At 43.6% G+C, this 12741-nt stretch overlaps 2 protein-coding genes across 3 annotated transcripts in view; one reads left to right on the top strand and one right to left on the bottom strand.

Moving 5' to 3' along the window:
- The window catches only part of KLHL13 (kelch like family member 13), a 1461558-nt gene that overhangs the window by 398788 nt on the left and 1050029 nt on the right, over positions 1-12741 (bottom strand). The window lies entirely within an intron of this gene.
- The window catches only part of STK26 (serine/threonine kinase 26), a gene marked incomplete at its 3' end in the record, with an annotated part of 40877 nt that continues 37902 nt past the window's right edge, over positions 9767-12741 (top strand). Inside the window, exons 1-2 of one of the 2 annotated variants that reach the window (XM_083595462.1) lie at positions 9767-10415; positions 10936-11086. In XM_083595462.1, coding sequence (XP_083451588.1) covers positions 11045-11086 — 42 coding nt within the window. In that variant the 5' untranslated portion in view covers positions 9767-10415; positions 10936-11044. The remainder of the gene's footprint in view (positions 10416-10935; positions 11087-12741) is intronic. The other variant, XM_083595463.1, reaches the window with a different exon arrangement.

Raw genomic sequence — 12741 nt, 5'->3', positions numbered from 1 at the left:
CAGTCAACCATCTACAAATTCACCTAAAAGTAACAATGTATTGTTGTTGTTTAGTCGTGTCCAACTCTTTGTGACCCCATGGACCAGAGCACGCCAGGCACTCCTGTCTTCCACTGCCTCCATTTTATCAGCTTCTCCAAGGGAAAATAGGGGACTTTGTTGAAAGTCTTAGTGAAATCAACAAACACGACATCCATAGTATTCCCCTGGTCCAGGAAGCTTGTAACGCTAGAGGGAGAGAGAGAAATGAATTGGCTTGGCATGATTTCTTTTGAGAAATTCATAATCTTAGAAATCACAGTATCCTTTTCTAAGCCATCATGCACCATTTCATTATCTGTTCAAAAACTTTTCTTAGTATCAACACCAAGTAGTTGCCAGGGTCTTCTCCCCACCCCCAATTTTTAAAGATGGGGACAACATTTGCCCGTCTTCAGTCCACAGAGACCTTATCTGTTTTCTAAGAATTCTCAATGATTATTTGCAGGGGCTCTGAGATTACATCTACAAGTTCTTTTAGTACCCTTGCATATAGTTAATCAGTTCCTAGAGGTTTAAATTCATTTAAAGTAGCTGGGTGTTCCCTTACCACCTATTTTCCTATCTTGGGCTGCAGCTCCCTGCCTGCATCATTTATTGTATTATCACCAAGTTGGGGACTGTTTTCCTTTCAGGTGAAGACAGAGGCAAAGCAGGTATTCAGTTCTTCTGCCTTCTCTCTGTCATCACTCAGCAATTCTCCAGCTTCTCAACACAGCTGACCTAATTCAGGCTTCCTCAGCCTTGGCCCTCCAGATGTTTTGAGACTACAATTCCCATCATCCTTGACCCCTGGTCCTGCTAGCTAGGGATCATGGGAGTTGTAGGCCAAAAACATCTGGAGGGCCAAGGTTGAGGAAGCCTGACCTAATTGCTTGTTCTTCTTCTTGCTTCACATTTTATTATTTCTCACCCCTTGCAAGCCTGAGCTGATTCTGAATTTTAGCCTGCCTGATCTTTTCCCTGCAAGATTTGGATACTCATTTATATGCTTCCTTCATGATTTGCCACTTCTTCCACTTATTATAAAATCCCCTTTTAAATCTCAGGTCATCTAAAAACTAATTATATAGCTACGCCGGTTTCTTTAGATACCTCCAACCTTTATTTCTTGTTGTAATTGTTTGCAATTTTGCATTGAATATATCACCTTTCAGAAACTCCCATCCATTGTGAACTCCCTTCTCTTTGAGTATTTTTGACCATGGGATCACACCCAGCATTTCCTTAAGCTTTTTGAAATCAGCTTTCCTAAATTCCAGAGTATACATCTGCTTACATTCGGCTTTCCCTTTCCTCTGCATAATGAACCCCAAGAGGACATGGTCACTTCCTTCCAAGGCTGAAAGATGAAAATTTCTGTCCTTGGTCCACAATTAAGGTTCCAGGATAGCATACCCCCAACTAATTAATAGTGTGGGATTATGGTGGGATCAGAATAGGCTAGATCAATATTTCTTGATTCTCCTATTTCATCCCCAGATAACATTACTGAACAAGTGGCCTTTAATTTGTCTATAGCACATTCTATTTGTGTGTCTGTTCACAATGCAGTAACACCCTCTAATATCAGATATCAGAATTAAATTTGGTAGAAAAGTGGAGGACACAACTCTATAATTTAAAATGCAGTTTTTCAAAGTGAGAATAGAAATACAAACTTTATATTGTAATGCCATATCCATCATGAGGACCAAGATACTGCATTAGCAGCTGATGTGCAAATTCAGAGCATTGTTCTACATTTATTTGTTTGTTCATTGAAATATTTATAATTATTATTTTATACTGGACTGTGATGGCCTACATCTGTTCAAAAATCAAAAACTTGGCCTGATGCAGTAGGGCTCTTATGTTCTAACAACTTGCTATTGCATTGACAACAGCAATAAAGACTTGTTATTTCTATTTTTTTTAAAATAATATTTATTAAAGTTTCAAAAAAGTTACAAAAATGTGAAAAAGGTAAAAAAAACAGAAAATACAAAATACAGAAAAATAAGAACAATTAAAAACATTTCCATCTTTCCATGTCTTGTCTTTCATTTACTTATTTCCCTGACCTCCTCACACCTCCCTTTTTTGTATTCTAGTTCAATTAAATATTTCAGCAAATCCTTTCCAGCTTGGTTTTTATCCTAATAGTTTATCTTAATGTTATAATTTTACACTCTCGTCTTTCAGCAGTTAAAAAATCAATTTTTACCTAATCTTTTATATCATTTCTGCTAAAACCACATTACTTCATTCCAACATCCTTCTAACATTCCTGGATTTTACAATGTTTCTGTAGATAAACTTTGAATTTTTTCCAATCTTCTTCCACCAACTCTTCACCTTGGTCTCGGATTCTGCCAGTCATCTTCGCCAGTTCCATCACTTTCATCTGCCATTCTTCCCGGGTGGGTAGATCTTGTGTCTTCCAATACTTTGCGATGAGTATTCTTGCTGCTGTTGTTGCATACATTTAAAAAGTTCTATCCTTCTTTGCCACCAATTGGCCGACGATGCCCAGGAGAAAGGCCTCTGGTTTCTTCAGAAAGGTATATTTAAATACCTTTTTCATTTCATTATAGATCATCTCCCAGAAAGTCTTAATCCTTGGGCATGTCCACCAAAGGTGAAAGAATGTACCTTCGGTCTCTTTACATTTCCAACATTTATTATCAGGCAAATGATAGATTTTTGCAAGCTTGACTGGTGTTATGTACCACCTGTATATCATTTTCATTATATTCTCTCTTAAGGCATTACATGCTGTAAACTAATGCATTACATGTATATTCTCTCTTAAGGCATTACATGCTGTAAACCTGTGGTCCATAACTGTTCCCAGTCAGCTATCATAATATTATGTCCAACATCTTGTGCCCATTTAATCATAGCTGATTTCACCGTTTCATCCTGAGTGTTCCATTTCAACAGCAAGTTATACATTCTTGACAAATTCTTAGTTTTAGGATCTAACAATTCTGTTTCCAATTTTGATTTCTCCACCTGAAACCCAATTTTCTTATCCAAATTATAAACCTCCATTATTTGATAATAATGAAGCCAATCCCGTACTTTGTTTTTTAGTTTTTCAAAACTCTGCAGCTTTAATCTGTCTCCTTCTTGTTCCAATATCTCCCAATATTTCGGCCAATTGGCCTCCATATTGAGCTTTTTCAGAGCCTTTGCTTCCATTGGTGACAACCACTTTGGAGTTTTGTTTTCAAGCAAATCCTTGTATCTTATCCAGACATTAAACAGTGCTTTCCTGACAATATGGTTTTTAAACGCTTTATGTGCTTTAACCTTATCATACCACAAATATGCATGCCAACCAAATACATTATTGAACCCTTCCAAATCCAATACATCAGTATTTTCAAGAAGTAGCCATTCCTTCAGCCAACAAAATGCGGCTGACTCATAATAAAGGTTAAGGTCTGGCAGGGCAAATCCACCCCTTTCTTTAGCATCAGTTAGTATTTTAAATTTTATTCGGGGCTTCTTGCCCTGCCAGACAAATCTAGAAATGTCTTTCTGCCACTTCTTGAAACATTCCATTTTGTCCAAAATTTGCAATGTTTGAAACAAAAACAACATCCTTGGCAATACATTCATTTTTATTGCAGCAATTCGGCCTAGCAATGAAAGCTTCAAATTTGACTGTATTTCTAAGTCCTTTTTCACTTCCGTCCAACATTTTTCATAATTATCTTTAAATAGGTTCACATTCTTAGCAGTCATGTTAACCCCAAGGTATTTCACTTTCTTAACCAATGTTAATCCTGTCTCTTTCTGAAACCTCTCTCTCTCAATTGGTGTTAGATTTTTCTCTAAAACCTTAGTCTTCAACTTATTCAACTTGAAACCTGCTACCTGACCAAATTCTTGAATCAATTCCAATACTCTTTTAGTACTGGATTCTGGCTCCTGTAATGTCAATACCAAATCATCCGCAAATGCTTTCAATTTGTACTGTTTAGCTCCAACTTGTATGCCTTTAACCAATTGGTCCCTTCTAATCATATTTAGCAAAACCTCCAGGACCGATATAAAAAGCAATGGAGAGATTGGGCACCCCTGTCGTGTTCCTTTCTCAATCTTAAACTCTTCTGTAACTACGTTGTTCACAATCAATTTAGCTTTTTGTTCTGAGTAAATTGCACCTATACCGTTTTCAAAACCTTGGCCAACCCCCATTCCCTGTAAATTTTTCTTCATAAAACTGCAAGAAATATTGTCAAAGGCTTTCTCCGCATCCACAAATATCAAAACTGCTTTTGTGTTGATCTTCACTTGTAATTTTTCTAAAATGTTAATTATGTTCCTCGTATTGTCAGACAAGTGTCTCCCCGGGAGAAAGCCCGCTTGATCTTTATGAATTACTTCTACCAGTATCTTTTTTAACCTTTTGGCCATAATATCAGCAAAAAATTTGTAATCCACATTGAGCAATGATATAGGGCGGTAGTTCTTAAGCTGTGTCTTCTCAGACTCTGTTTTCGGTATAAGTGTAATATATGCTTCCTTCCACGACTCTGGTGCCTTTTTCCCTTCCAGTATTTCATTGCAAACATCATTTAAAGGCTGTACTAACCATTCTTTCAAGGATCTGTAGTATCTTAAGGTCAAGCCGTCCGGCCCTGGGGATTTGCCCAATTGCATGTTCTGAATGGTCTGTTATTTTATAGTTCAGCATTAGCTTATTTTCTAAGACTTGTTATTTCTAAGACATGCAACTACTAATTCTATGTGCCTATTTTATAGTTTTGGTTGTTCTTTTAATTTTTGTCTATTATTATTGTTCGTTGTTTGATATACATTATAAAATGAAATAATAATTTAAAACTTTACCAAAAAAAAAGTAATAAACACAACATTCCAAATACATATTACACTTTGGCTGATTCCTGCTTAACCAAAATGGATATTTAAGCTGCTTTTAACCTGAAGCTACAAGGAGGTCAACAGAAAACTCACCAAGGAAGCTAGCTGCCTGTGCTGCAGCACCAGAAAGAGGATTAGATAGGCAACATTTCTATGGACAAAAATAATTTGTGGCACAGAGACTGCTTCCCAAGGCGGGCTTTGCCTGTCCTCCCCCGTTCCTTTGATTATGTATCCCGTTATATACACAGGAAAGGTGACATAAGGGGCAAAATATCCCTGGTAATAGTAGTACCAAGGTAACACTATGTATACAGTATTCCTCTTAACTGCCATTTTAGGATTAGCAATGTGTGTTATTAGTACTAATTGAAAGTGAAAGTTCTACGTTGTAGGTTGTGTGTCCGAGGTGCGTTCTGGGTCTGGATCAGCTGAAGATTGCTGGGTTCAAAGCGGTCAAGGACTGTTCAGTAGCTCAATGGACATTCAGAAATCCAATGAATGGGTACTTTTGAATTTCCTGAAATGTTGCAGAATGCAATTAAGACTGGGTTTTATTTTAGAAACACCTACTTTTCAATGGTTTCATTATTTTAAAAATGTGTAAATATTGCATATAGTATGGGCCCTCAAAACCATTTATCACAAAATGGTCTACCTGGGAGGGAGAAATAAGGACAGTTTGTCAGATGACTAAGGGATATTATGCTTTTAGTTCAGTCAGACTGCAAACAAATTTGTTATTACAGGATGGCAAGGGAGCAAAGTAAATTGAAAGTTTTAATACCTTTGAGAACTTGGAAAAATCCTGTGTGGTAGAGCATAGGCTTAACTGATATAATTCTGAGATATGTAAACAGTACTGGTTTAAGCCATGAGTTGCTGATAGAATTCAGGCGTTAGTTGCATTTTTTACTGCCCTCTTAAAAGATATCCAGATTAATTTTGTGGTACACTCCTGGTTCATAGGCAGTATGCCACTGAGCACCAGTTGCTGAGGAACTGCTACAGAAAAAAGGTTGCAGGCTTCATCCAAACAATGGTCCCCTAAGTCTGTGTACATATTTATCCATTTAAAGCACAAACTAGTAGTTTGAGTGCACACTTGTCCACAATGTGCTTCTTTCCATTATAGATCGTGTTGTCCACAAAGATGTGTGTGGTTACTTGATACGCATTTGAAAACCCTCCCCCTTTCTTCTTTGCACATGTGAAGAAGTGCCAATTGCGATCTTGGTACATGCTTCCATACGACAGCATTGGGCAAAGTATACTGGGACCACCTCTGTCCATTTTCAAATGCATTGCAGAATCAATAGAAATATATATGAAAAAATTAAAAATTGTCTAGTAGCACCTTAGAGACCAACTAAGTTTGTTCTTGATATGAGCTTTCGTGTGCATGCACACTTCTTCAGAAAAAGTATCTGAAGAAGTGTGCATGCACACAAAAGCTTATATATATATATATATATATATATATATATATATATATATCTACTGCATCAGACCAATACGGCTACCTACCTGAATTGCAGAATCAATCTGCATTGAGCTTTTATTTTCGAAATGAAACTAGTTTGTGAAAAAGTGCTTTTCAGGGGCATAAAATGTGCAAAAGGTCCAGATTGTGTGTGGATTAGGTGGGGGGGGGGAGAGAAATCTCAGTGCGCATTGAATGTAGATTATATTGTGTGTATGCTGCTTAAACCTAAGAGGCATCTGGTTTATGACCCAGGAAAGCAAGACAATGGACCTGCCTTGGTTTGATCCAGCAAGGCTCTTTTTTACTTTTTAAAAGATGTCTTATTTGCTTAATTTACATTGGTGAAAGAATATATAAGCCTTTCGAGTTATTCAGAATGTTTTTTTGTCAGGCAAAAAAGGAAAGGAAGCAAATTTTCATGCATCCTCTCAGATTATGTCAGGTTTTTTTAGGCTTGGGCAACAATTCTGTGCATACTTATTTGGGAGTGATTCCTAAGTAAACATGTTGCACCATCAACATTTAGTATTAATCAGAAAGGAAAGGTGGAGTAAGGGTTGGAATTGGGAATTTATGTTCTTGTATCCAAGGGCCACAACAGCCCTACTTCTAGGCAGAAACGAAAGTGGAAAGGGCAAGGTGTTTTTTTTTTTAAAAAAACTGTACTGGCTTGAGAGCAGTACATGTGAAAAGGATCTAGGGGTCTTGGTTGACCACAAACTTGACATGAGCCAACAGTGTGACGCGGCAGCTAAAAAAGCCAATGCAATTCTGGGTTGCATCAATAGGAGTATAGCATCTAGATCAAGGGAAGTAATAGTGCCACTGTATTCTGTTCTGGTCAGACCTCACCTGGAGTACTGTGTCCAGTTCTGGGCACCACAGTTCAAGAAGGACACTGACAAACTGGAACGTGTCCAGAGGAGGGCAACCAAAATGGTCAAAGGCCTGGAAACGATGCCTTATGAGGAACGGCTAAGGGAGCTGGGCATGTTTAGCCTGGAGAAGAGGAGGTTAAGGGGTGATATGATAGCCATGTTCAAATATATAAAAGGATGTCACATAGAGGAGGGAGAAAGGTTGTTTTCTGCTGCTCCAGAGAAGCGGACACGGAGCAATGGATCCAAACTACAAGAAAGAAGATTCCACCTAAACATTAGGAAGAACTTCCTGACAGTAAGAGCTGTTTGACAGTGGAATTTGCTGCCAAGGAGTGTGGTGGAGTCTCCTTCTTTGGAGGTCTTTAAGCAGAGGCTTGACAACCATATGTCAGGAGTGCTCTGATGGTGTTTCCTGCTTGGCAGGGGGTTGGACTCGATGGCCCTTGTGGTCTCTTCCAACTCTATGATTCTATGATTTTCCTGTTCTTATTTAAGTCTCTTGCACACCGCAGTTTAAATCCTCACTCAGCCATAAAGCCCAATGTGACTGTAACCAGTTTCTCTGTCTAACCAGGGGTCGCTAACCTTTTTGGACTACTGGGAACATTTCAAATTTTGAGAGAGTGCTGAGGCGCCAGTCACAAAATTACTACCACAAAGGGGGCATGGCATAACACAAAATGGCTGCTGTGGAGTGTGTGACATTACACAAAATCACAGAGACAACTACCTCTGACAACCTTTTGCTTACCATGGGAAGTCAGCTATACCCTGCTACTTCTAATTATGGAGATTGCATATGCACACCGATGCTGTTGCTATATAATAACAATAGAGCATTCTTCAGTACAAGTAAAAAAACATAGAAGGGAGCCATACCACTCTCATCTCACAGAAATCACTTGGAAGTCACCTGTAAATTTTGCCCCATAACTTTCTTTCTAAGAGGGCTTAATTCTATTTTAAATGAAAGCTCAGAGTCTGGAGCGCCAACAGAAGCTTTCATGCCCAGCAGGTTGGCAACCCCTGGTCTAACCTATGACACAGAGCTGTTGTGAGGATGGAAGGCCTGTATCCCACCTGAGCAACGTGGAATATAAAACAGAAACAACTTTTAATGCAATAAATAAATAAATAAATAAATATATGATGCAATCATCCTTTGCACATGTAAATCACTGTGGGTACCAATTAAAAAAAATTGGAAGACGTGTGCTCCCTTTCAGTACCATTCAAGGTGCCTTCCAGCTGTACTACAACTTCCATCATCCCAGACTATGGCCTCTTGTGGCTGGGATGATGGGAACTGGAGTCCAACACCTTAAAGGCCACAGGTTTCCCATCCATGCTCCCACACTTTCAACTTTCCCTTACTCGATCCCCCTGGATCCCCATTTTTCTATGCTCCTTCTGAGTTCAGGCTCTGCACCTTCCCTCCAGCTCACTCAATTAAAGGCCCAAATCTCTCTCAGCTTCCTCCCATACTGCTCTCAGGCCAAGCTCACTCAGCTATGGATCCCAGTTTCCCCATTAGCCCCCATCCTCAAAACCCACCTTTTCAACAGGGCTTTTACCAGGCTTTGTCCCTTCACCATCCTCCACAAAGTGGACTGCTTCTCAGTGTTTCTATTTCAAACCATTGTCTCCCTCCCTGCATCTTAGACTGTAAGCTCCTTGAGGGCACGGCTCTCTCTATGTTTCCAGTGTAACTCTGGACAAAGCAATGTGTATAATTACAATCAAAGATTCCCTCTCCCCACGGGTGTCCCCTACTTTCCCTGAAGTACACCCTACGACTCCCCCAACATCCCCCATGGCTTCTCTTTTAGCCCACTAAAACTTGTTGTTTTGAGCTCCCATGCCCTGCCCCTCCGGTCCTTCTCAGCACCCCAATTCACCCACGCCTCTGCGCCCCCCTTTCCTTTGGAACACTGCTTACCCCCACCCCTGAACTTCCTCAATTCCCCCAGTGCATTCCCCAATTAGGCCTCCATTAGCCCCCCCCCACAATATTCTCTCTTACCTGACCCCCCACTGCATTCCCCCCTTCAGCCCAAGTTGCCATTTCCCCTCAGTTACTTTGCCCCTCACAATTCCCCCCACCCCAGTTTACCTGAGCCCCTTTCGCTCTCCGATCCACCACAGCGATCCACCACAGCGACCCCCCAGCATCACCAGGACACCCCACACCCCATTTTCCCCTCAGCTGCCCCTCCCCCCAGTCCTACGTGTCCCTCATAATCCTCCTCACATCCATCTTCAGCGTCCCCCACCCGCGCCAAGGTGCCCCCATTATGGGCACCCCACCCCCCACTCCAGCTGCCCCTCATTCTTCTGCCCCTCACATCGCTCACAATCCTCCTCACATCCTCCTCGGCCTCCACCAGAGCATCCCATTATTTCCCCCTCAGCGCTCCCCCCCACCCGCTTCCCTCAACCTTCGCCTCACCCCCCCCCGCCCCCCGTCCCTCACCATCCTCAGCCAGGACTCGCACGCGCCCCGAACGCACTTGGGGCGCCCCGCCCCCCCCCCCACCTCGCGATTCCCTCCCCTCCCCCGCGGCCCAATTTCCTCCCTCCCCCGCGGGTGTCCCCTCCCCGTAGGCGGGCGGAGAGTGACGCTGCGGAGACGGAGGCCGCGGATCAGTCTCTGCCGCTGCCTCGCTGGGCCGACTGGGAAGCAGGAGTCCGCCACCGCCGCCGCCGCCAGCGAGGGAGCTGCGGGAGAGCGCGAGGGTTCGGGCCCCGCGGAGGCAGCCGCCTCGGCCTCTCCGGTCGCTGCCTCCGCCGCCGCCTCCTCCTCTCCCCCGTCCCCGCCAACATGGCCGCGGCGGCGTCCTCCTGAGGCGACTCCGCCTGGCGCCCGCCGGGGCCTCCGCCTCCGCCTCTTGCGCCCACCTCCTTCGCCGCCGCCGCCGCCGCCGAGCCGCTGCTGCTTCCCCGCGGAGGGCGCGGGTCATGGGCTGCTGCGCCGCCGCCGGCGGAGGAGGAGGAGCAGCAGCACCCGCCGACGGAGCCGGGCAGGCCGCGAGGAGCAGCAGCCGCAGGGCGACCGCCGCCGCCTGGCCGATGGCTCCTTCACGCCGCTAGCCCGGAAGGCGAGAGCGCGAGGAGCGCGGAGAAGAGCCGAGGTGGGCCGCGGAAGGGACGGGACACAAGCGGGGAAGCTCCGTGGAAGGTGCGGGGCGGGGGGCAGGATGGGGCTGAGGCTGAGCGGGGGGGGGCAGGAAAATAGAGGCCTCAGAGTGGAAAATCTGACAGCTGAGTGAGTGCGCGGGGGGGGTGCCCTTTTCCTCCTCTTCCTCCTCCTCCCCCCGCGATAGACCAGGGGCTCCAAAGTAGAGGCAGCTGGCGGCTGAGAAGAAAGAGTGAGGTATAGGAGCGGACCTAGAGGGAAGAAATCTGAGGATTGGTTGGGGCGGAAGGGTGGCCGAGGTAGGGGAGAGAGGTGGCTTTAAAACGGAGTATGTGTGTTTGTGGTGAATTACTTCACCTCCACCTGGCACCAGTAGTCTAGAGGGAGAGCCAAAGAAGGGGCTGGAGGATGGTGGCGGGGTCAGCAAAGGAGTGTGTTGAGGTCCGCAGAGCTGGCGAAGGTGCAGCTGAAGGTGTTTTAATGCTCTGCTTCCTTCCCCTACCCTCCACCCATAGGCTCCGTTGCAGCTGAAACAGTAATAGCAGAGGCGGTGGTTACCCGGCAGCAGGAGGAGAGGCCTCTGCAAGGAGGAAAGAAGAGACCAAAGGAAGGGTTGAGATCACCATGGCCCACTCCCCCGTCGCCATGCAGGTGCCTGGTATGCAGGTGAGAGAGGGCTGTGGTAAAAAGCATGCTGGGTGGGGGAGGGTGGGTTACACTGGGGCAGTTGCTGCATCCAGGTTTTGACTTGCCTTTGCTCGAGTGAATTGCCGTTAGTACTCTTAGGTGTCACTAATGTGCCTTTCAGCCTGACCATTGAGCAAATCTGCAAGAAGTCCAAGAGTGACATGGCAAAGGAGGGGGGGGAGCGTATATATTTTTGAGGGCATTTTGGGAAAAGTCTCAGTGGGGATGTTCTTTCAGTCCAGGAGCACTTGAGAGGTGACTCTACGTTTTTACCACTTTTCATTCTTGTTAAACCACTTAGAAACTTTACCAAGTGGTATATTGTTGTTGTTTAGTCATTTAGTTGTGTCCAACTCTTCGTGACCCCATGGACCGGAGCACACCAGGCACTCCTGTCTTCTACTGCCTCCCGCAGTTTGGTCAAATATATACATGTTATTAAATAAGAAAGATATGGTATATACATTTTATTAAATAAATTCCAACAGGCTCTGCCTACATCATGATGACTGTAGAGATCTGTATACACACAGTGGACCCTCTGGATAGGGATTTAATTCGTTCCAGAGGTCCGTGCGTACCCCGAAAAATCTGTAACCAGCGGCGCCGCTTCTGCACACACGCATAGTGTGATAGAGTGCTTCTGTGCATGCACAAGTGGTGAAACCCAGAAAAATACTTCCGGGTTTGCCGCTTTCGCAACCCAAAGATTACGTATCCAGAGAGGTACGTAATCCAAGGGAAGACTGTATATAAATAAAATCGATTTTTAAACAAATACAATAAGTATTAAACACTTATCCATCAGTACATCTAATGGTGTTTGTTCTAGACATACACTTGCACATTCAACATTCACTATCATTGTTGAAGGGAGAAGAGGTTTGGGATGTGAAGAGGAAGCTGTTACTTCTTTGTGGCATGCTTTTGTTTCATGCTTGAAACATGCAAAAACATCTGAGGAGTTGCTATTGGCCATGGAACATCTCTGTCAGCAGCCTTAAACTGCTGCTGAGCTGCTCCTGCCAAGTTCACGCTTAAGCTTGTTTGCACCAAGCACTGGCCAACCCCAGAATGTTTCAGTAGAGTTACTAGTACCTTATCTTGCAGCAAGTACCTTATCTTGTACTCCATCTTGTCCTTTTACTCACTTTCCCTAGTGGAGGAAGTAAAGCTGTGCTTTGTTTTGGACTTTTTAAGTGCCATGTCTTGTTGTGAGCACTGAAATAGATTATAAAATAGTTACACTTTTACTAATGCTAAGGTAGGATTTATGTGGCCAGCTCACTGCTGCATGCACCACCTCTGAGCATGAAAAAGTGTTTTGATAGTCTTATTGAACATTAAGCATTATTTGGTCTCTATTGCTAGATAGACTCCCAGTTAAGGAACCAGGATTTTTTTTGGGGGGGGGGTGCTAATATGGAAGTTGTGCATTCCATAATGTGCACTCAATAATGGGAACATTACAACTGGGTCAAGATTTATACCTGTAAGTAATACTTGTCTGTCCGTGGTGCTTGCATGAATTTAAATAAAGGAAGTACTTTTTGTCATTTTGTTGTCACAGACGAATGCAGCTAGTATTCTGGAACTGTATACGTGTGGATGGATGTGCTTGAGTGTGATGCATT

The sequence above is a fragment of the Podarcis filfolensis genome (assembly GCF_964270895.1).
Source record: "Podarcis filfolensis genome assembly, chromosome: Z".
Classification (NCBI taxonomy): Eukaryota; Metazoa; Chordata; class Lepidosauria; order Squamata; family Lacertidae; genus Podarcis; species Podarcis filfolensis.
Note: the sequence above shows the minus strand (reverse complement) of the source record. Positions and strands in the feature narration are given on the sequence as shown.